Raw genomic sequence first — 24,901 nt, forward strand, 5'->3', positions numbered from 1 at the left:
TTGCCAAAAATCTTTTAAAAAGTAAGCTGCAATAATATATATTATTTACAAATAACTCAGATATATAACCGTTTTTCAGTTCTGAAAAAACACAGTTGTTTTCATATGATTAAAGCAAAAGTCACACATTGTGTGTGTGTGTGTTATATTTTTGCAAATTTATTAAAAATAAAAGACTAGGAAATCTCATGTACATAAGTATTCACATCCTTTGCTCAAAACTTTCTTGATGCAGCTTTAGCAGCAATTGCAATTATTTTCAGATCTGTCCAGAGATGTTCAATCAGATTCAGGTCTGGGCTCTGGCTGGGCCACTCAAGGACATTCACAGAGTTGTCCTTAACCCACTCCTTTGATATCTTGCTTGGCTGTGTAGGGTCATTGTCCTGCTGAAAGACAAACCGTCGCCCCAGTCTGAGGTCAAGAGCGCTCTGGAGCAGGTTTTCATCCAGTATGTCTCTGTACATTGCTGCAGTCATCTTTCCCTCAATCCTGACTCGTCTTCCAGTTCCTGCTGCTGAAAAACATCCTTACAGCATGATGCTGCCACCACCATGCTTCACTGTAGGGATGGTGCCTGGTTTCCTCCAAACATTGACATGCACCTGAGCTCAATTTTGAGCTGCATGTTAAAGGTTGTGAATACTTATGTACGTTTGATTTCTTAGTTTTTTATTTATAATAAATTTTCAAAAATCTAAACAAAAAAAAAATCACATTATCATTATGGTGTATTGTGTGTAGAATTTTGAGGGATTTTTTTCATCCATTTTGGAATAAGGGTGTGACATTAAAAAAAAATGTGTGGAAAAGGCGTACTGTGAATACTTTTTGGATACACTGTATCATCAAGTAGGTTGTGACTTTTTCCCACTTAAGCGTGCTGATGTTACATAATTCAGCACCGACTGCAGTGACTTCAATGATAACGGCAAAAGAGGTTCCATAGGTCAGATTAAATACATCAGTGCCCTTTCTCGTGCACGCAGTCGTGGAAAAGGTGTCGAAGAGACAGTCCACAGAGACCACACTGCATGAGCAAGGACGGAATCCTCTCCAGAAACTGTTTAACAAGAAGGAATCCAGGCTTTTGAAACATCTGTGACAAATTCACGAGGTACCAAAATGAAGCTGAAATTTCCAAACCCTGGATTGGATAACCGGATCCCTTCTCATGCCGACTTGGAGAGGATGGAGAAGGAAGAAGCTGGGGACAGGCCAAAATGGGACAACAAAGCCCAGTACCTGCTCACCTGTGTGGGGTTCTGTGTGGGACTCGGGAATGTCTGGAGGTTCCCGTACTTGTGTCAGAGCCATGGAGGAGGTAGGATCCATTTCAGAAAAACTAAAAAAGAAGAAGGAAAAAAAAGCAGGAAAAATTGAGTTGAGCCATATGGATGAATGCACTGTGCAAATGTTTTAGGCACATTTAATGCATCATAAAGGCTTTAAAAATGACGAAAATCTGATATTCATAAATAAATAAAATGTATGATGAATTTCAAGATTCCCATACTTGTGTCAGAGCCATGGAGGAGATAGGCTATCATTACAGAAAAAAGCAGGGACAACCGAGCAGTCTGGATGTCCACTTCTAGTCACAATTAAACCAAGACAAACATTATCACACAAATGTTTATTTTTCCACTTAAAGTGTCCCATTTGGGGGAATTTAGGTGTTTAACTCTGGATATAATGAAAAAGAGCCAACATTTTTGCAGTTTTTGTGCAATCAGCTGATATGAATCTATAACAATCAATCAATCAATTCAATCAATCAATTTTTTTATATAGCGCCAAATCACAACAAACAGTTGCCCCAAGGCGCTTTATATTGTAAGGCAAGGCCATACAATAATTATGTAAAACCCCAACGGTCAAAACGACCCCCTGTGAGCAAGCACTTGACTACAGTGGGAAGGAAAAACTCCCTTTTAACAGGAAGAAACCTCCAGCAGAACCAGGCTCAGGGAGGGGCAGTCTTCTGCTGGGACTGGTTGGGGCTGAGGGGAGAGAATCAGGAAAAAGACATGCTGTGGAGGGGAGCAGAGATCGATCACTAATGATTAAATGCAGAGTGGTGCATACAGAGCAAAAAGAGAAAGAAACAGTGCATCATGGGAACCCCCCAGCAGTCTAAGTCTATAGCAGCATAACTAAGGGATGGTTCAGGGTCACCTGATCCAGCCCTAACTATAAGCTTTAGCAAAAAGGAAAGTGCTCAAAATCAGGATCATTTATCTCCAGAGCTGATCTGCTAACATGGTTACAGTAAAAAAAAAAAAAAAAAAAAAAAAAATATATATATATATATATATATATATATATATATATATATATATATTTAACAGAAATATTACATTTATCATACATATTTTCCTGGACTTTGGTTGTGTGTGTTTTAACCAAATTTATCTCTTGGAAAAAGTTACAACTTGCAGTGAAACTGCTGCGTTGAGTTTTTATTTGATTTTATTTATTTATTTTTTAATCTTGGGTGGAAGTGCAATGTTAGTGGGAATGACAGAAATTTTAGCAAATAATAAAATGTGTATTTTAAAGTCAATTTCAAGTGCCTGCTAAAGACTTGTTCGCAAGTATGTTACTTTTTTTTTTTAATCCTAAAAATGACCCTAATGATGGCACACAAATGCAAATTTGAATAATTTGGGAACGTTTACAGCGAGAACAACTTAACAGAATTGATACACTCACAGCCAACAACAAATAACCAAACAGCAACTTCCAGTGCTGAAGAATTAAGACAAAGCAGAAGTGCTAAAAACTGCAGTTCCTTGAATGTCCACTTGAGGCTGGCCATGTTAAAATGTCTAAATTAACAGCAGAAATATATGTTTACAGCCTGCTCCAAAACAAACCAACAAACACCCCCCCCCCAAAAAAAACAAACAAACAAACAACCATAGTTTTGATTTATATAGCTTGTTTCCTAACTATATGTAAAACATTATAACCCATAATTTATGCATAATTTGGGCTGTGGTAAATTTGAATGTATGACATTGGCTCCGTTCTTAGCATTTTAATTCAAAGGCTTACTGCATGGTTAACTGTATCAGGTAAGACCAACTAAGAAGTCTACGTTCCAGTATTGTTGGTGAGTGACATCTTAGTGTTATTATTAATATTTCATTTGTATGTTAGCATTAACTAGCAGGTATCGATACTGCTGTATCAGAAACTATACTGTTAGTGCTGCTGTTATTCTGGCTCACTTCTGGTCATAGTTTTTAATACCTGCACCCAAGCAACATGTTATTAGAGCCCTAATTTGCATATCTATCAATCAATCAATCACCTGAACCCAGGTTACCTAGTTTACTAGCCCTAACTAGCTCGGGAACGTGGGAAGAGATGGATGTGTTTGGACTCCATTTGTACCACCCAAATCCCACCAGCCTCACCAACACACTAACTCTTCAGCCATTTATGGATTGGCTGGGAGGTTGACAGAGTTCCACCAAGATGGCTGCGTCTAGAGCTACCCCACTTAAAGTTCAAACCTGGTTTTCAGAAAACCTATGGGTGACATCACAAAGGGCTTGTCGATTATTTTCAATGCAAACAACACAGTCATGACAGAGGCTACTTTCATTTGGGTGGAGCTATTCTATGTCACCCTTTCTGAACGCTGGCATTCATCCTCCCATTTCATTTTTAATGATGTCCACTCAGTTGTTTCCTGTGTAGTTCAGGATAAATTGAATTAAAGAATGTGAGTAACAAAAGCTGAAATCACAGGATTGTGAATGGCAAATTGGAGGGTTATGGGGTGCTCTTTTTTGGGTGGGGGGGGCCTACAGCCCCATCACATCCTTCCCTGATGCCGCCAATAGCTACTACAACTTATTACCTCTCTTCAAACACTATAATCCTATATCGGTATCCTATAGGGTATTGTGTAGAATTTTGAGGGGGGGAAAAGTGTAAAAAATATGCTTTCCAGATGCACTGTAAAGTGTTTAACATCTGCATGGGAGTAATTTTATGAATCAGCTGTTGAGGACTTACTCAACTGAACTGTACATTTACTCTAGACTTTACTCATGATAATAATAAAATGAATGTTGCACTTCCAGGAGCATTTATGATCCCATTCCTCATTCTTCTGGTCCTGGAGGGAATCCCACTGCTCCACCTGGAGTTTGCCGTCGGGCAGCGCCTGAGAAAGGGCAGCGTGGGGGTGTGGAGGTCCATCAGCCCGTATCTGACTGGTGTCGGTGGGTAACTGCGCGTTTGAGCGGAAATAACGTTTTTAAACAGGACGTAGACTAATCATGTCTTTGTGGGACAGGTATTGCATCCATGTTTGTGTCATTACTGGTGGGTTTATACTACAACACCATCATGGCCTGGATCATGTGGTACCTCTTCAACTCCTTCCAGGATCCCCTTCCGTGGAGTCAGTGCCCCCTCAATGCAAACAAGACAGGTACGTCAAATCAACAAATTAACAGAGGACTATCCTTTGTATGACTTAAATGGTTTAAAAAAAAAGGGACAACACCTTTAACCTGACACTTTTTGCTACCTGTAGGCCTGGTGGAAGAGTGTGCACGGAGCACCAGTGTTGACTACTTCTGGTACAGAGAGACTCTGAACACATCAACGGCCATCGATATAGCTGGAGGTCTGCAGTGGTGGATGGTAGTCACTCTTGTGGCTGCCTGGACTGTGCTCTACGTCTGCTGCATCCGAGGGATCGAGACCACCGGCAAGGTCTAAGACCACATTACGCACTCAGATTCTGTTCTAATGTGGGATTGAAGCCATCGTAGGCGCACACGTTTGTGTTTAACACCCGTTATGTGTTGATTCTGTCCTAGGCGGTGTACATTACGTCCACCCTGCCATACTTGGTCCTCACAGTCTTCCTCATCAGAGGACTGACTCTCAAAGGCTCCGTAGAGGGAATCAAGTTCCTCTTTACCCCTGATGTAAGGAAAAGAACCAACATTTGTCAGCTAATTTGTCTGAGCTAAGCACTAAGTCTTTTGTCTGACAGATAATTATAGTGGGTGATTTTAACATCCACACAGATGCTGAGAATGACAGCCTCAACACTGCATTTAATCCATAATTAGACTCAATTGGCTTTGCTCAAAATGTAAATGAGTCCACCCACCACTTTAATCATATCTTAGATCTTGTTCTGACTTATGGTATGGAAACTGAAGACTTAACAGTATTCCCTGAAAACTCCCTTCTGTCTGATCATTTCTTAATAACATTTACATTTACTCTGATGGACTACCCAGCAGTGGGGAATAAGTTTCATTACACTAGAAGTCTTTCAGAAAGTGCTGTAACTAGGTTTAAGGATATGATTCCTTCTTTATGTTCTCTAATGCCATATACCAACACAGTGCAGAGTAGCTACCTAAACTCTGTAAGTGAGATAGAGTATCTCATCAATGGTTTTACATCCTCATTGAAGACAACTTTGGATGCTGTAGCTCCTCTGAAAAAGAGAGCTTTAAATCAGAAGTGTCTGACTCTGTGGTATAACTCACAAACTCGCAGCTTAAAGCAGATAACCCGTACGTTAGAGAGGAAATGGCATCTCACTAATTTAGAAGATCTTCACTTAGCCTGGAAAAAGAGTCTGTTGCTCTATAAAAAAAAAGCCCTCCATAAAGCTAGGACATCTTACTACTCATCACTAATTGAAGAAAATAAAAACAACCCCAGGTTTCTTTTCAGCACTGTAGCCAGGCTGACAAAGAGTCAGAGCTCTATTGAGCCGAGTATTCCTTTAACTTTAACTAGTAATGACTTCATGACTTTCTTTGCTAATAAGATTTTAACTATTAGAGAAAAAATGACTCATAACCATCCCAAAGACGTATCGTTATCTTTGGCTGCTTTCAGTGATGCCGGTATTTGGTTAGACTCTTTCTCTCCGATTGTTCTGTCTGAGTTATTTTCATTAGTTACTTCATCCAAACCATCAACATGTCTATTAGACCCCATTCCTACCAGGCTACTCAAGGAAGCCCTACCATTAATTAATGCTTCGATCTTAAATATGATCAATCTATCTTTATTAGTTGGCTATGTACCACAGGCTTTTAAGGTGCCAGTAATTAAACCATTACTTAAAAAGCCATCACTTGACCCAGCTATCTTAGCTAATTATAGGCCAATCTCCAACCTTCCTTTTCTCTCAAAAATTCTTGAAAGGGTAGTTGTAAAACAGCTAACTGATCATCTGCAGAGGAATGGTCTATTTGAAGAGTTTCAGTCAGGGTTTAGAATTCATCATAGTACAGAAACAGCATTAGTGAAGGTTACAAATGATCTTCTTATGGCCTCAGACAGTGGACTCATCTCTGTGCTTGCAGCTAGAGTACTGACGGGGACTAGAAGGAGAGAGCATATCTCACCCATATTGGCCTCTCTTCATTGGCTTCCTGTTCATTCTAGAATAGAATTTAAAATTCTTCTTCTTGTAACTACGCTGGTCTGCTCAAAAGGACTTCACGCTCCTTACTGATGTCCACAGACATTTATTTCTTTATTCAGCTCGCGTAACAGCCATGGAACAGTCGTGGGGAACACCCGTGGAACACCGTGAAAACTAAAAGGACAAAATGCTACATTTCAAACTCAGATTCATAGACATTAAACCTAAATTACACATTTCGGCTGTAACAAGACAAAAACAGCATTATAAAATAACTTTTATCGTGTGCGCCTGTTTGACCAGCAGTAGAATGACACCATAAGCAGATTCTGTGTCTTTATCTGAGTTTTACGTACTGCTCTGACTTTCCTTGTCTTTTTTCTCTCCCGCTCTACGCACATGCCCTTCCGGGTTGTGCAATTACGTGGCTTATTTCCTCTTCTGCACAGGTAATTTCAAAATAAAATAAACATCTTAAGCTGTAAAGCCGTGTTACACATAGCCTTAAATAATCGTGCAATTATTCACCAAAATGAACAAAGGAAATTTTGTATCATATTCCTGTTGTCATGGTAACCTATATACAATTCATTTTGGCGTCAGTTACACTTCTTACTTATAAGGTTTTGAATAATCAGGTCCCATCTTATCTTAGGGACCTCATAGTACCATATCACCCCAATAGAGCGCTTCGCTCTCAGACTGCAGGCTTACTTGTAGTTCCTAGGGTTTGTAAGAGTAGAATGGGAGGCAGAGCCTTCAGCTTTCAGGCTCCTCTCCTGTGGAACCAGCTCCCAATTCAGATCAGGGAGACAGACACCCTCTCTACTTTTAAGATTAGGCTTAAAACTTTCCTTTTTGCTAAAGCTTATAGTTAGGGCTGGATCAGGTGACCCTGAACCATCCCTTAGTTATGCTGCTATAGACTTAGACTGCTGGGGGGTTCCCATGATGCACTGAGTGTTTCTTTCTCTTTTTGCTCTGTATGCACCACTCTGCATTTAATCATTAGTGATCGATCTCTGCTCCCCTCCACAGCATGTCTTTTTCCTGGTTCTCTCCCTCAGCCCCAACCAGTCCCAGCAGAAGACTGCCCCTCCCTGAGCCTGGTTCTGCTGGAGGTTTCTTCCTGTTAAAAGGGAGCTTTTCCTTCCCACTGTCGCCAAGTGCTTGCTCACAGGGGGTCATTTTGACCGTTGGGGTTTTTACGTAATTATTGTATGGCTTTGCCTTACAATATAAAGCGCCTTGGGGCAACTGTTTGTTGTGATTTGGCGCTATATAAATAAAATTGATTTGATTTGATTTAATTTAAAATAATGCAATAATGTAACAGACTGTGTTGTGAAGATGTCTTACATTTATGTTGGTAACAGCTCAAACATTTTCTGAAAGACTGATGAAAGAGGTTCATCAATGTTTTCACAATGCAACCTCAATAAATGATGAATAAAACATGAATACATTTGCACAAACAAGGGCAATCCCAATATCTATCTGTGGTGCAAATCTGGGGAGAATCCGTGATGTAATTTTGACGTAATCCTTCAAAGTGTAACTAAAGTGAAATCTTGATCCAGAATCCAGATCACCTCCAAAGTTTAATGGAGTCTTCCATACCCTAATATGTATCTGTGGTGAAACTTTTGTCAAAATCCATGCAGTAGTTTTGACGTAATCCGGCGAAACGTAATCCTTGAAAGCCTATATAAAGTGAAACTTTATCCAGAATCCGGCTCCGAATCTGGATCACCTCCAGTATTTAATGGTGTCCTCCTTACGCGTAGCCAAGGGTGGGCCTGGGCCCGCCCACATGTCAGCCAGGCCCGTCCCATCCAATGAGAAGGCTGAGTCAACACTCGACAGTCACCTGTTGTTGCCTCATTGTATTCCTATGATATATGGTATTGCATTAGCACTGAGCAACAATTAATAAATTTTGTCAAAAAAAAAAAAATCTGATTCATCTTCTGTGATTTTTATTAATTCATTTTCAGAGTACAGTGGTCCCTCGCTATAACGCAATTCACCTTTCGCGGCCTCGAAGTTTCACGCATTGTTTTAGTGCAATTTTGCATGCTTTTTTTTTAAACGGCGCATTGTGTTCTGTGTCCTTATCAGATGGGCCGTTCGCGGCACCGGTCCGCATCACCGCGATTGCTCTCACTGCCTCCGATGCGCTTTCTGCGGGCTCAGTAAATGCAGCAGCGGGCCACCTCCTCCTGTCTGCTGTGCGGAATCGCGCCAAATCTGGCAACAGGTCCAGAGATACACTCGCTGTTTTGATTCGGATGTTGATCGCAGCCGCAGAGCTCCGTGGCCACCGAGAGAGGACTTGGATTCTTTGCGGGTCCCGCATCCGCCCAGAAGAAAAAAGAGAGTGTTTACACAGGAGAGAAAAGTGAGAAAATGTTAATGCCTGTTTGAGAAAAGTGTATAAAGTGTGTAGTGAGGAGTTTTACAGCCTTAAAACATCTATAATAATTGTAAAAACTAACGCAGACTACTTCGCGGATTTCGTTTATCGCGTGTTATTTTTTAACGTAACTCCCGCGATAAACGAGGGAGCACATTTTTCCTCAAATAAATAGTCTTCTGCGGGCCCTCTTCACAATGCCAGTAACAACATGCACCGTCGAACGGCTGTTTTCTACTGTTAAATGGATAAAAACGTCCACCAGAACATGCACGTTGACTCACAGACTGAATGCACTTTCCCTTGAAAGAGAACTGATTGAATCGTTGGACTGTGATGACGTGATAAGAGAGTTCAACAAAAACCCCGTCGTCTCCTGCTGTAGCATTAAACAGATTCATCAAATGTAAGTGTGAGACCATTAATTCCTTTTTTCTTCTAAATAGGCCTAATTGTTAATATTATATTGCAACTGCCACGAATCATGGTTTCCGTTCTGATGTTTTTTAATTTGGCCGCCGAGCCAAACTTGTTTTCATGTTGCGGATATATTTTGAATTTTTATTTTAAAGGACTTTACATGACTAAGTGTTGCGTTGCTGCTTGCACTGTCCATGGGGTGCTTGTGTCTGACACTTTGCGTCTGTGTAACTGTGCACACAGCGTCTGTGCAGTTGGCTGAGATGTGTTCATCATTAAACTTGGAATTCATTTTTGAAACAATGCCTTATTTAAATACCTATTGACGTTTTGGGTTTAGGCCGAGCCAAGCAGGCTACCAGACTTGCACTGAATGTGTGTGTGTGTGTGTGTGTGTGTGTGTGTGTGTGTGTGTGTGTGTGTGTGTGTGTGTGTGTGTGTGTGTGTGTGTGTGTGGCGCTGCACTGCAGCTTGCATTATCCATGAAGAGTACTTGTGTCTGACGTGTTAAGTCTGTGTGCTCACTTTGCCAGTGTTGTAGGCTAAGTGATAACGTTGCTTGCGATGTCCAAATGAGGCATACTTTTTCAAACGGTGTATTATAATACCTACACCTTATCTACAACCCCAAAGGTTGGGCCCGTCTGATTTTTTCTGGGCCCACCCGTTTTATGATTTCTGCCTACGCCCCTGGTGTCCTCCTTGTTCTAATATGTATCTGGTATAAATTTTTATCAAAATCCGTGCAGTAGTTTTGACGTAATCCTGCTCAAAGTAATCTTTCAAAGCCTATATAAAGTGAAACTTTATCCAGAATCCGCATCCGAATCTGGATAATCTCCAGTATTTAATGGCGTCTTCCTTGATCTAATATCTATCTGTGGTAAAAATTTTATCAAAATCTGTGCAGCAGTTTTGACGTAATCCTGCTCAAAGTAAGCTTTCAAAGCCAATATAAAGTGAAACTTTATCCAGAATCTGGATCCGAATCTGGATCACCTCCAGTATTTAATGGTGTCTTCGTTGATCTAATATCTATCTGTGGTAAAAAGTTTATCAAAATCTGTGCAGTAGTTTTGACGTAATCCTGCTCAAAGTAATCTTTCAAAGCCTATATAAAGTGAAACTTTATCCAGAATCCGGATCCGAATCTGGATAACCTCCAGTTTTTAATGGTGTCTTCCTTGATCTAATATCTATCTGTGGTAAAAAATTTTTATCAAAATCTGTGCAGCAGTTTTGACGTAATCCTGCTCAAAGTAATCTTTCAAAGCCTATATAAAGTGAAACTTTATCCAGAATCCGCATCCGAATCTGGATAATCTCCAGTATTTAATGGCGTCTTCCTTGATCTAATATCTATCTGTGGTAAAAATTTTATCAAAATCTGTGCAGCAGTTTTGACGTAATCCTGCTCAAAGTAAGCTTTCAAAGCCAATATAAAGTGAAACTTTATCCAGAATCTGGATCCGAATCTGGATCACCTCCAGTATTTAATGGTGTCTTCGTTGATCTAATATCTATCTGTGGTAAAAAGTTTATCAAAATCTGTGCAGTAGTTTTGACGTAATCCTGCTCAAAGTAATCTTTCAAAGCCTATATAAAGTGAAACTTTATCCAGAATCCGGATCCGAATCTGGATAACCTCCAGTTTTTAATGGTGTCTTCCTTGATCTAATATCTATCTGTGGTAAAAAAATTTTATCAAAATCTGTGCAGCAGTTTTGACGTAATCCTGCTCAAAGTAATCTTTCAAAGCATATATAAAGTGAAACTTTATCCAGAATCTGGATCCGAATCTGGATCACCTCCAGTATTTAATGGCGTCTTCGTTGATCGAATATCTATCTGTGGTAAAGATTTTATCAAAATCTATGCAGTAGTTTTGACGTAATCCTGCTCGAAGTAATCTTTCAAAGCCTATATAAAGTGAAACTTTATCCAGAATCCGGATCTGAATCTGGATAACCTCCAGTATTGAAATGGCGTCTTCCTTAATCTAATATCTATCTGTGGTAAAACTTTTATCAAAAAAATCTGTGCAGTTGTTTTGACGTAATCCTGCTCAAAGTAATCTTTCAAAGCCTATATAAAGTGAAACTTTATCCAGAATCTGGTTCTGAATCTGGATCACCTCCAGTATTTAATGGCGTCTTCCTTGATCGAATATCTATCTGTGGTAAAAATTTTATCAAAATCTGTGCAGTAGTTTTGACGTAATCCTGCTCAAAGTAATCTTTCAAAGCCTATATAAAGTGAAACTTTATCCAGTATCCGGTTCTGAATCTGGATCACCTCCAGTATTTAATGGCGTCTTCCTTGATCTAATATCTATCTGTGGTGAAAATTTTATCAAAATCTGTGCAGCAGTTTTGACGTAATCCTGCTCAAAGTAATCTTTCAAAGCCTATATAAAGTGAAACTTTATCCAGAATCCGGATCCGAATCTGGATAACCTCCAGTTTTTAATGGTGTCTTCCTTAATCTAATATCTATCTGTGGTAAAACTTTTATCAAAATCCGTGCAGTAGTTTTGACGTAATCTTGCTAAGAGTCAGACAGGCAGATAAATAAATAAATAAATGTGATGATTTTATGACATCATAAAATCATATGGAACCAGAGCTAAATAAATAATCAACTGATCAACATGAAGTTCTTGCAAAACCATCAAAACCTCAAACATTTCAAAGTTGATTTTAACTCTTAAAGTGCTACTTTAACACTGTCGTTGTGGGTTTAACTCTCTATAGGTGGCATTTTTAACTCTTTCCAGGAATTGAGTAACAAATGAGAAAATGGACTTCTTGTGGTGGTGGTATCACAGTAGCATTGCCCCATCTAGGTGGTCATGGGTTCAAATCCAAACAACTGCTAATTTAAGACCAAACAGTACTCTCTAAAGTGTTAAAAAAAATCTAATGTGATCTCTGACAAGAGTGGTGAATGTTTAACTCTTTGGATAGTGTTAATTTAACTACAAGCAATAGAAAACCTTTTAAAATTAACTCAGAATTAAACATTCACCACTCTGCTGGAATTCGCAATACATTTTTTTAAACAATTTAAAGTGAACCTTATCACTGTTTTGACTTTAACAGTTGTTTGGGCATTGATTATTGGAATACTACGTACAAGGGCATCAGGTTGGCTTTGTTAATGTAACTACACTCACGTCACATTATTAGGTACACCTGTTCAATTGCTTGTTAAAACGAATAGCTAATCAGCCAATCACATGGCAGCAACTCAATGCAATTTGGCATCTAGGCATGACGAAGACAACTTGCTGAAGTTCAAACCGAGCATCAGAATAGGGAAGAAAAGTGACTTTGAATGTGGCATGGTTGTTGGCACCAGACGGGCTGGTCTGAGTATTTCAGAATCTGCTCATCTACTGAGATTATCATGGACAGCCATCTCTAGGGTTTACAGAGAATGGTCCAAAAAAGAGAAGATATCTAGTTTGCGGCAGTTGTGTGGATAGAAATGCCTTGTTGATGTCAGAGGTCAGAAGTCAGAATGGACAGACTTGTTTAATGGGTGACTGTGTGATGTCATCATGTCAATATGGACCAACATCTCTGAGGAATGTTGCCAACACCTTGTTGAATCTGTTCTGAAGGGGGTCCAACCCGGTACTAGCAAGGTGTACCTAATAAAGTGACAGGTGAGTGTACATAAACAATTGAAAACCTGTTCAATTCAGTTCTGAATGAGTTTAACCAACAATGGCTCTTTCGCTGTGATAGGGAGGATCACCTAAAAGAATTTGGTGTTAAGGGCCAAGGGTAGTTACATTTTGTTATGTAGATAATGTTGAGCCCTCTTGATTATCAACAAGAAGGGACACTCAGAGATTATAGCACCCACAGTTTATATGTTTGAAACCGATTCAGTTTAAATCACTTGGGTTTTAAACACACCATGTAGAATCTATATTGGATTCAAGACAGCTTGAACTGAACAGTAATAGATGACCTTCACTTTGACCTTTCAATGTTCACCCATTGGGTGAACACTGGGTGAACTTTGCATTGGGTGCCATGGTTGACTTTGTCCTTTGACCTTGACTTGTGACCACTTGTTTTTAAATACAAACATATTGTCTTTGACTGACCATCAATCAATCCAAGGACTTTGATCCAACACTGACAAAAGTGAAACATTTTTAAAAATAAATAATAATAAAAGAAACAAATAAAAAATGAATCTGCACATAAAGTACATTTATAATATGGTTCAATTCTTGAATTGTAAATACACTTTGTTGAGAAACTTGGAAATGTAGATGTAACAAATTACAGTAATTTTGATTAAAAAGTTGGTCCAAGATTCTCTTCATGTGGACAGATACACAGGACCAAAAAAAAAAAAACCTGCACGTGCTGCACACTGGAGTAATTATTGGATATTTATATTAGATTAGATAGATAGATTAGATAGAATTTTATTGATCCCTTGGGAAGACTCCCTCTGGGAAATTGAGGTTCCAGCAGCATTGTATAGGAGCACACAGAGCATCATAAGTGAAAAAAGAAAAACAGTTTGCAAATATTAATATAAATACAAATACAATTTACACAATATAAATACCAGACATACTGATTACTGTTGGTTTACTGGCTACTACTGTTCCTCTCATTCTCATTTAGTATGTTTTTGTTTGTTTGTTTTTCCCAGCATGCCTAAGACTTTTGCACAGTGCTGTAATCCACATAGATATAACGTCTGCTATGAATACTGCAGGTCATAACTTCTATTGTTTTTTCAGGTGAACAAGTTAATGGATCCAGAGACATGGTTGGATGCAGGAGCTCAGGTTTTCTACTCCTTCTCCTTGGCGTTTGGAGGTCTCATTTCCTTCTCTAGTTACAACTCCATACAGTGAGTAGCTGCTTTGGCCTTCTGCTTAAAACTTCTCCTCACATCATCACCGGACGTAATTTCATTGCAGCAACAACTGTGAGCAAGATGCAGTTCTCATCTCCATCATCAACGGCTGCACGTCAGTCTACTCCGCCACGGTCATCTACTCCATCATCGGCTTCAGGGCCACGCAGAAATATGACGACTGCATTGAAGGGTGAGTTCTGAATTTGCTCTCGCTGAGCAGAATGTTTGGGTGGATGAAAGAAAATTGGAAGGAATATTTACTGCTGCAAAATATTGAGATGACGTGTTGAAATGTAGGGGAGGATTTTGACTGTTTGTTCAGGGACCCGTCACACTGAGCAAGAATCAGTACCAATGAAGGCAAATCAGGCTGAATAGGGGAAAAAGCCAAAGTTCAAGACGCAGTCGGGAGGGACAGACATTCATACAGACATGAACGAATGCCATACGACCACTTAGAATGTGGACGGATTCCGCTTCGACTGATTCGTGCACACCCATGCTTATGCACATAATCGCAATCAGAATGCAGCTGGAAAACAGCACGAGGACACAAAGTGCAGTTAGAATTAAATAAAGCACACCGACTGCGAGACCAATGTGGTCAATTGCCACCTGATGTCCACAATAGAATAGAACAGAATACAATGACAATTCCAATGAAGTTGGGACGTTGTGTAAAATGTAAATAAAAACAGAATGCAATGATTTGCAAAATCCTCTTCAACCTATATTCAACTGAATACACCACAAAGACAAGATATTTAATGTTCAACCTGATAAACTTTATTGTTTTGTGCAAATATTTGCTCATTTTGAAATGGATGCCTGCAACACATTTCAAAAAAGCTGGGACAGTGGTATGTTTACTACTGTGTTACATCACCTTTCCTTCTAACAACACTCAATAAGCGTTTGGGAACTGAGGACACTAATTGTTAAAACTTTGTAGGTGGAATTCTTTCCCATTCTTCCTTGATGTATGACTTCAGTTGTTCAACAGTTCAGGGTCTCCGTTGTCATAATTTGTGCTTCATAATGCGCCACACATTTTCAATGGGCGACAGGTCTGGACTGCAGGCAGGTCAGTCTAGTACCCGCACTCTTTTCCTATGAAGCCACGCTGTTGTAACACGTGGAGAATGTGGCTTGGCATTGTCTTACTGAAATAAGCAGGGACTTCCCTGAAAAAGACGTTGCTTGGATGGCAGCATGTTTTGCTCCAAAACCTGGATGTACCTTTCAGCATCGATGGTACCATCACAGATGTGTAAGTTACCCATGTCATGGGCACTAACACACCCAAATACCATCACAGATGCTGGCTTTTCAACTTTGTGCTGGTAACAATCTGGATGGTCTTTTTCCTCTTTCGTCTGGAGGACACGACGTCCATGATTTCCAAAAACAATTTGAAATGTGGACTCATCAGACCACAGCACACATTTCCACTTTGTGTCTGTCCATTTGAAATGAGCTCAGGCCCAGAGAAGGCGGCAGGGTTTCTGGATGTTGTTGATGTGTCTTTCACTTTGCATGGTAGTGTTTTAACTTGCACTTGTAGATGTAGCGACGAACTGTGTTAACTGACAATGGTTTTCTGAAGTGTTCCTGAGCCCACGCAGTAAGATCCTTTACATAATGATGTTGGTTTTTAATGCAGTGCTGCCTGAGGGATCGAAGGTCACGGGAATTCAATGTTGGTTTTCAGCTTTGCCGCTTACATGTAGAAAGTTCTCCAAATTCTCTGAATCTTCTGATTATATTATGGACTGTAGATGATGGATCCCTAAATTCCTTGCAGTTGAACATTGAGAGACATTGTTCTTAAACTGTTGGACTATTTTATTTCATGCAGTTGTTCACAAAGTGGTGATCCTCACCCCATCTTTGCTTGTGAACGGCTGAGCCTTTTGGGGATGCTTCTTTTATACCCAATCATGGCACTCACCTGTTTCCAATTAACCTGTTCACCTGTGGAACATTCCAAACAGGTGTTCTTTGAGCATTCATCAACTTTCCCAGTCTTTTGTTGCCCCTGTTCCAGCTTTTTTGAAATGTGTTGCATCCATTTCAAAATGAGCAAATATTTGAACAAAAACAATCAAGTTTATCAGTTTGAACATTAAATATCTTGTCTTTGTGGTGTATTCAATTGAATATAGGTTGAAGAGGATTTGCAAATCATTGTATTCTGCTTTTATTTACATTTAACACAATGTTCCAACTTCATTGGAATTGGGGTTGTAAGGTTTATTAATGATATAACAACCCCTCCGCTGCTGTGCGTCACTTTGACTCGCAGTGTCACACGGTGATTTTGGTTTGATTACGCAATGTCTAGTGTACATAATGATTGCGTGCCACAGACTTTGCATGTTACATTATGTCTTTAGCACACTGAATGGGATGCACCAGGGTTGCTGTCCTGCTCCTCTGGTGCGCACTTGAGACGTGCCGGCAGGATTTGACATGCCTGAACATGGTGAATTACCCTCAAATGCAATCAGACTGTCTCGAATGCTGTTTTAACACCGTCAGAACATTTAGAACTCAGTCAGACTGTGATCGGACTGCACCACCATTCGAGCTTTTTCCACCTCGAACACACCCGACAGTTGGGTGCATATACCCTACAGTCGGGCTAGCCGCGCAAATGTGCCCGAGCGTTTGGATTGCACTCAGATAGCTGTTGCAGGCTTTCGAATGCGCCCCAACTTTGCTTGACTGGCGGTTGACTTTTCATTTGGCCTCTAGTGTGACGGGGGTATCGGGCTTAACTAAACCCTACTCACTTACTTTTTGTCCCCCAGCAACTTCTTGAAGCTGACAAATGCATTTGATTATCCTGAAAACAACATTACGGGGAGCAACTATGATGAGGTCCTGAAAATTCTCAACCAGACAAATCAAGAAGTGATCAAGGGGCTGGATTTGCAGGAATGCAAAATGCATGATTTCCTCAGTCAGGTAAGTCAGCAGTATTTTAAAGAACAAGCTCACATTCTTTGTTTATAACTGTAGTCACATAAAATATTGTTGGAAAAGCAGAGAATCCTTTTGTCCGTTGTGTTGCATGAGAGAAACCCCTTTTCCACAGATTTCTAGGTGTCTGCATCAATGCTCTGAATAATCTCAAATTGCATCCTTCAAAACGTCAGAAGTGCATAATGTAGATTTTAATGCATTCATGCATTATATGATTATATACAATATATCTTGCATCATTATGATGCTATTTTAAGCGCATGAAGCAATTTTTAATTCCCAGCATAGTTGCTCATTCACCCTCATTCATTTCTTCTTCAACAAAATTCCAAAAAGGGGTTGAAAAATTATCATATGAAGAGTTCAGATGCAAAACCCAGTAAGTCCTTTTTTTTCAAATGGAGAAAAATGCAGTTGAAAGTGAAGATTTAAAGGAAACCCTATGTGGAAATGCACAGACTTTCATCAATAACATAAAAACCGTTGGTTCAAATTCTTTCATATTTTGCACACTGTGATGGTCCCCTTGACAGCCAAGTTCATGTTGGCGTCAACTAAAAATTTATGGTTTTGGAGATACTGGGTTTTGCATCTGAACTCTTCATATTTTCTGGGCAATAAGTCGCATCTGCTAAAAACAAACAAACAAAAAGCACCATGAAGTGTAAAAAAACATTTAGAAAGGAGCATAAGATGCATTTGCAGTATTTTTGAAACATATACGCCAAAAGAATTCAGGAAAAAAGATTTTATAACAATCTGGAAATCTGGATTATTTAGTTAGTTATTATCGTGAAGCCCCGATTTTTTTGTTGTTGTTGTTGTTGTTGTTTTACTTATATGGTGCACACAGTAAGTATTCACAGCACTTCACTTTTTCCACATTTTGTTATGTTACAGCCTCATTCCAAAATGGAGTAAATCATATGTGTCAGCCTGACTCCAGAAAGGGCAAAAAGGGTGCAGGTTTCTTTGTCACCACCACCAGGTGATTTTGCTGATGAACAGGAGATGGGATGAGTTCATCAATGAAATCACCTGGTGTAGCTGGTTATTACAAAGAAATCTGCACCCTTTTTTGCCCTTTCTGGAGTCAGGTTGACACCTATGAGTAAATTCAATTTTTCCCTCAAAATTCTACTCACAACACCCCATAATGACAACATGAAAAAGTTTTTTTTTTTTTTGTAAGAAGTAAGAAATCACATGTACGCAAGTATTCACACTCTTTGCTCAATACTTTGTTGATGCACCTTTGGCAGCAATTACAGCCTCAAGTCTTCTTGAATATGATGCCACAAGCTTGGTGCACCTATCTTTGGATAGTTTGGCCCATTCCTCTTTGCAGCACCTCTCAAGTTCCATCAGGTTGAATGGGGAGCGTCGGTGCACAGCCATTTTCAGATCTCTCCAGAGATGTTCAATCGGGTTCAAGTCTGGGCTCTGGCTGGGCCACTCAAGGACATTCACAGAGTTGTCCTGAAGCCACTCCTTTGATATCTTGGCTGTGTGCTTAGGGTCATTGTACCTTGCTGAAAGATGAACTTTTGCCACAGTCTGAGGTCAAGAGCGCTCTGGAGCAGGTTTTCATCCAGGATGTCTCTGTACATTGCTGCATTCATCTTTCCCTCAATCCTGACTAGTCTCCCAGTTCCTGCTGCTGAAAAACATCCCCACACCACCACCACCATGCTTCACTGTAGGGATGGTGCCCTGTTTCCTCCAAACGTGACGCCTGACATTCACGTCAAAGAGTTCAATCTTTTTTTCATTAGACCACAGAATTTTGTTTCTCATGGTCTGAGAGTCCTTCAAGTGCCTTTTAGCAAACTCCAGGCGGGCTGCCATGTGCCTTTTACTAAGGAGTGGCTTCCATCTGGTCACGCTACAATACAGGCCTGATTGGTGGATTGCTGCAGACATGGTTGTCCTTCTGGAAGGAATGCTAGAGCTCTGACAGAGTGACCATTGGGTTCTTGTTTTATTTTTCAAAAATTAGAAAATATATATATTAAAAAAAATCATATTGTTATTATGGGGTATTATGTGTAGCATTTTTGGAATAAAGCTGTAACATAACAAAATGTGGGAAAAGTGCTGTGAATACTTTCCAGATGCACTGTATTTCGGTTTTCATTGTACATTAAAATGCCAAATAATTAATTTGTAATTTAACCTCTTTAGTTACAGATTGATGAATTAATTTGAAAACAAATGCATTATTGCCTGTTTTTATTGAAGAATTAGTTATTAATTAATACTTTATTTGAATTTCTGTGGTTACTATGGTCCTCCTTGCAACACATATGCAGAAATAAAATTAAATAAATACAAAACATCAACAACTGCTAACGAAAAGTAACTACATTGTGTATATTCTAACTCATACCCATGGACAGTAAGGTTTTTTTTTCAAGTTGATAGAGTGTTTATTATGTGTAATTCCTCACTGCTAATCCATCAGGGTGTGGAGGGGACAGGTTTGGCCTTCATCGTGTTCACAGAGGCCATCATTAAAATGCCCATTTCCCCTCTGTGGGCCGTCCTCTTCTTCATCATGCTCTTCTGCCTCGGCCTTTCCACCATGTTTGGCAACATCGAGGGTGTGGTGGTCCCATTGCAGGATCTGAAAGTACTGCCGAAAACGTGGCCCAAAGAAGTTATGTGCGGTAAGTTTTGAAATGTACTTTCACAACAGCCCAGTCTCAGGTTTTTCTTTCGTGCCCCCATCACGAAAAGCGTCCAATTTTCGTGACTTTTTATTTTATTTTGCTATTTATAAACCTCCCCTTCTCCTAATTCTAAGCCTAACCATAGTGTCAATGTGTACCCTCCCCAAACCCTAACCATAACCCCCTAGACCCCCCGTCACCCCACATTTCATGCTCCTGTTACGAAATGAATTCATGCCAATTCGAAAACTGCCCCATTTTTGTGCCCCTGTCGCAAACCCATAGATGAATGTTTTGTAATCCCGCTACGAACTGCCGTGAGACTGGATTGTTCACATTAGTGTATCCACATTTTATTTATTTATTTAACATATCTCATATCCCCCCCAGGTATGACATGTGCAATCTCCTGTGTCGTTGCGCTGATATTTACCCTTCGCTCTGGAAATTACTGGCTCGCTCTTTTTGACGAATTTGCCGGCTCCATCCCTCTTCTGGTCATTGGTTTTGTTGAAATGATTGCCGTCGTCTACATTTATGGCATAGACAGGTGAGCATGTCCAAGATGTGATTACCTAACACAGATTTAGACTGTCCAAGGTCACAGCTTCACACTGTCATCATACACACGTCACACCGAAATGGAACACAGCACCTCACCGAGGGTGGCACGTGACTGAGGTGCAGGAAACATCGACACAATGAGTTCTGAACTTGTGATTGTGAACTGCAATCTTCAAAGGAGAGATAAACGAGTACAGAGTACACACTTTTGTTTTTGGTCCCATTTTTCATAAGATCTAAGACATTTTTTATATTACACAAAAGATCTATTTATCTCAAATATTGTCCACAAATCTGTCTAAATCTGTGTTAGTGAGCACTTCTCCTTTGCCAAGATAATCCATCCCACCTCACAGGTGTTGTACATCAAGATACTGATTAGGCGGCATGATTATTGCACAGGTGTGCCTTAGGCTGGCCACAATAAAAGGCCACTCTGAAATGTGCAGTTTTGCTTTACTGGGGGGGGGGGGCAGGAAACCAGTCAGTATCTTTTGTGAGCACCATTTGCCTTACGCAGTGCAACACATCTCCTTCACATAGAGTTGATCAGAAGCCAGACACCGTCGAATGTGAGCATTTGCCCACTCAAGTCAGTATATATATATATATATATATATATATACACACACACACACACACACACCCACGAGGTCTGTTAGAAAAGTATCCAACCTTTTTATTTTTTGCAAAAGCCATATGGATTTGAATCACGTGTGATTGCAGCAGCCAAGCTTGAACCTTCGTGCGCATGGCGCGGGACAAAAAGCACCTCCGTGTTGGTCTCACAAGACGGCCTTGAGATGGCTCAGATGGCTTTCGGTGGCTTTTCAGTCGTGTGACTATCCGAGAAATTGTGCATGAGCTGGACATGCCAGAACATGTCCTGTGAGGCTTCATCACGGCGTTGCTTTGTGCCATGCGGCTCCGCTGCGACGCGCGGAATTCCTCCGCTCCTCTTTCCATGACAAAAACTCCTGTAACAGTGGAATGTGCCGTTCATTTCCACACTGGACGCTGTGTTGATCCGGGACGTCGTCTGACTTCCACAGGAATTGCGAAAGACGTGGACATCTGCACTTTTTCGACACATTGAGACAGACATGCGGAGGAATTCCGCGTGTCGCGGTGGAGCCGCATGACGCAAAGCAACGCCGTGATGAAGCCTCACAGGACATGTTCTGGCATGTCCAGCTCATGCACAATTTCTCGGATAGTCACACGACTGAAAAGCCATCTCAAAGCCCTCCTGTGAGACCAACACGGAGGTGCTTTTGTCCCGCGCCATGAGCGCATCCCTCCGCTTCTCTTTCCATGAAAAAAACTCCTGTAACAGTGGAATGTGCCGAAAAAGTCTTGATCTCCACGTCTTCTGCCATCTTAGTGGAAGTCAGACGACGTCCCGGATCAACAAAGCCTTCACGTTGGAAATGATCTGGTTGTTTCAGCGGGGTTTCAGCCTGTCGATCGCGCTCGGAGTGCGCCGCGCTCTCAGATGCTGTGGGCGGTCTTTAAACCGGCTGGAGCACTCCTTAATCTGTGTAATCCCCATAAAATCATCCCTGAAAGCCATCTGAATTTTCCGAATGGTGTCCACCTGGAGGTCTCTCACAGTTTCTGGAAAAAATTGATGCAGCAAAGCTCCACATCATTCAGACATTTATTCGCAATAAAAATCTGAAGAGAGGGGTGGACCAGTGCTCACACAAAGCCTGCTCACAGGCGAATGACGCAACCGACAGGCGTGAAAAAACTCACGCATGCACATGAAGGTTCAAGCTTGGCTGATGCAATCACACGTGATTCAAATCCATATGGTTTTTGAAAAAAATAAAAAGGTCGGATACTTTTCTAACAGACCTCGTGTATGTATATATATATATATATATATATATATATATATATATATATATATCACACACACACACACATTTGGATTATTAATAAGTTGGAAAATATGCAAAGGAAAAACAAGTCTGCGCATTTAATCTTGGTCACACATTCAATCCGCAGTGATACTGGAGTAAAAGCTTGAACATTTTCATAAAGAGGATTTATTTCTCTTCCAGTGCAACCACTCAGACTGTAACTGATAAAAGTGCAGGGTCCTCATTTATGGATGCTTTTTGTCCACACTCAGCCTGACACTTTGCCTTCCTCTCGCTGCTTTCATGCAGGTTTAACAAGGACCTGGAGTTTATGTTTGGCCACAAGCCAAACATTTTCTGGCAAATTACGTGGAGAGTGCTCAGTCCGCTCATTATGATTTTCATCCTGGTTTTCTACTTTGTAACCCAAGTAACCAAGAATCTCACCTATTTGGTTTGGGATGAGGAGGCGGTAAGTGGAGACACTGTGGTATAAAAATTCAACGTCTTAGTGGTGTAGAAGGAGAAGATATATTTAAATCCTTTTTTATATATGTGTGATTGGTAAGTTTTTAGAATAGGTGGAGCTTTAAAAAAAACAAAACAGCTTAAATATGTTAAAATAAATGCAAATGTTTTATACAATCTGAATATTTTTTCTTAAGTTATTGAAAAGTAACAGTAAATATCTTTTCATGCACTTCTGTATTGAAATTATGGTGGCCTTTAATGACTTAAGAGCAAATCATCACTTTCAAGACTATCAGAGTGTGTGGCAGAAAGTGGCTGGACACAAATGCAACGCTCAAACACAGAAGGTTGTCATGTTTAAAAGTTTTTACTGTAGCTACTGGCAGGGTTCAGTACAAAAGTAAACAGGGTCCAAAAACAGGCAGGCAGTTCAAAAACACGGGGGGGGGGGGGGGGGGGGGGGGGGGAAGTGAAGAGTGTGACGGTTAAATACAGAGAGATAATGAGCAGAAAATGAGGAACAGGTGTGAGGGGAAAGATCCAGGGCATGGGAGTGGAAAGAGAGAAGGAAACGCCCACCACCAAGCACCAAGTGATCGACAAGAGAAAGCAGTGCAGAAAAACCCAAGCAGAAAAAAATAGCAGACAAACATAACATAAGATATCATAGTCCCAATCCTGACAAAGTCACGGGATGGGTACATGTACATTTCCAAGTCAATTAATTTACATCAATCGTTAAGACACAAAGATACTGTATAATAAATCTGCCCGAAGGTAGCTATCAAAAACTGAGTGACTGTGCCAGAAGGACAGTAGTGTGGGAAGCCACCAAGACATCCATGGATGTGATTGGAGAAACTTGGGATGTTGAGAAACGTTTGTTATATAACTTCATGAAGTGGGACAGAGAAGGATTTCCACAAAAGGAACATAAGACATTTTAGGTATTTTGGCATGAGGAACATGGGAGACCTAAGCCTAGATCTGATTTGATTTCACTCCACCATGAAGTTGTGCAACAGGTGATGCAAAAGGCCAAATCTGCACTATGCCCACTTTCACCAATCATAGCACCACAAATGCTTAGAACTCCAGAGTTCTCAAGGGTGTTTTGGTGGCTTCCCTCATTGGTATGTCACAGCTGACACGCAGTGCAGGTGGACATTTCATTGTGGGTGTTCCTTGTGTGCAAAAACACTGCTTTTCATTGTGGCACTTTCCATCCCTTTGGCCATAGGAGGAGTTCCCCGTACTCGCGGTACGTCCGTATCCTCCCTGGGTCTACATCATCGTCTTCCTCCTGGCCGGAGTTCCCAGTTTATCCATCCCAGCGGTCGCCCTCTTCAAAGCCATCCAGAAAAAGTGTTGCAAGCAGGATGACAAGGAAGAACTAATCGAAACAGTCTCTGCTCAAATACAAATGAATAGTAGCATGAAGTTCTAGATGAGAATTGCTACATTTGTGCTCCATTGTTTTAAATGTTTTTTTTTTTGTTTTGTTTTATCTCAAGTGTTGACCTGAGATTATTTACACATACTTATGTCATTTATATTTCTGTTGTGTCACATTTGAAGATGGCACTAAGATGCACAAGCTAATATTTGACTTTCATATTTTTTTAATGATCATTAATATAGGAGCTTTCAAAAATAAAATTGGGTTTAAATTTGATTAGACTGTAATTATTTTCTTTATGCAAAATAATAATAATACCAAATTAAATAAACTAATGGTGTTTTTTGCAGCCTGTCAGATTTTTGTATTGTTGTACAGATTTAATGTGACGTCCATAATGCCTTGCGTGGTCATAAACACTCTGGCTGAGTATGTGTGAGATAATGGTTCTGTGTCACCGGTGCAAACTAAAAAGGAAATTGACAGTTACTCAGCTGTGAAAATAAATCATGTGGAACATGTGGCTCTGAAGCATTTTGCCTAATGACCCCTAGAGTGTGTGAAGAGCTGCTTTTATATTTTTGACTGAATGTGCACTAATATGAAAATACTATTTTTTTTTTTAACTGATGGTAGGACCCCAACCTACTACTGAGCTACTGAGATGTTTAACCCCAGGAAAGACCCGGTCAATGCCCTAAATTGTAATTTGACTCGTTGTTATCAGCCTTCTTTGTAAAAAAGTATGTCCCTTCGGCGCTCCCTTGTTTCCACTCGGGG

At 40.3% G+C, this 24,901-nt stretch overlaps 1 protein-coding gene across 1 annotated transcript; it reads left to right on the plus strand.

The window, feature by feature from the left end:
- The first annotated feature begins 970 nt into the window (after window positions 1-970).
- On the plus strand, window positions 971-24,169 carry LOC117502288 (sodium-dependent neutral amino acid transporter B(0)AT1-like). Its single transcript, XM_034161336.1, has 12 exons — window positions 971-1,324; window positions 4,101-4,241; window positions 4,316-4,453; window positions 4,559-4,740; window positions 4,848-4,958; window positions 14,038-14,150; window positions 14,221-14,349; window positions 16,973-17,129; window positions 19,612-19,816; window positions 20,210-20,369; window positions 22,561-22,723; window positions 23,963-24,169. Exons 1-12 carry the CDS (start codon window positions 1,126-1,128, stop codon window positions 24,167-24,169), a joined length of 1,905 nt encoding a protein of 634 aa, XP_034017227.1. The 5' UTR covers window positions 971-1,125.
- Window positions 24,170-24,901: the final 732 nt, after the last annotated feature.

Source organism: Thalassophryne amazonica, chromosome 20 (genome assembly GCF_902500255.1).
Source record: "Thalassophryne amazonica chromosome 20, fThaAma1.1, whole genome shotgun sequence".
Classification (NCBI taxonomy): domain Eukaryota; kingdom Metazoa; phylum Chordata; class Actinopteri; order Batrachoidiformes; family Batrachoididae; genus Thalassophryne; species Thalassophryne amazonica.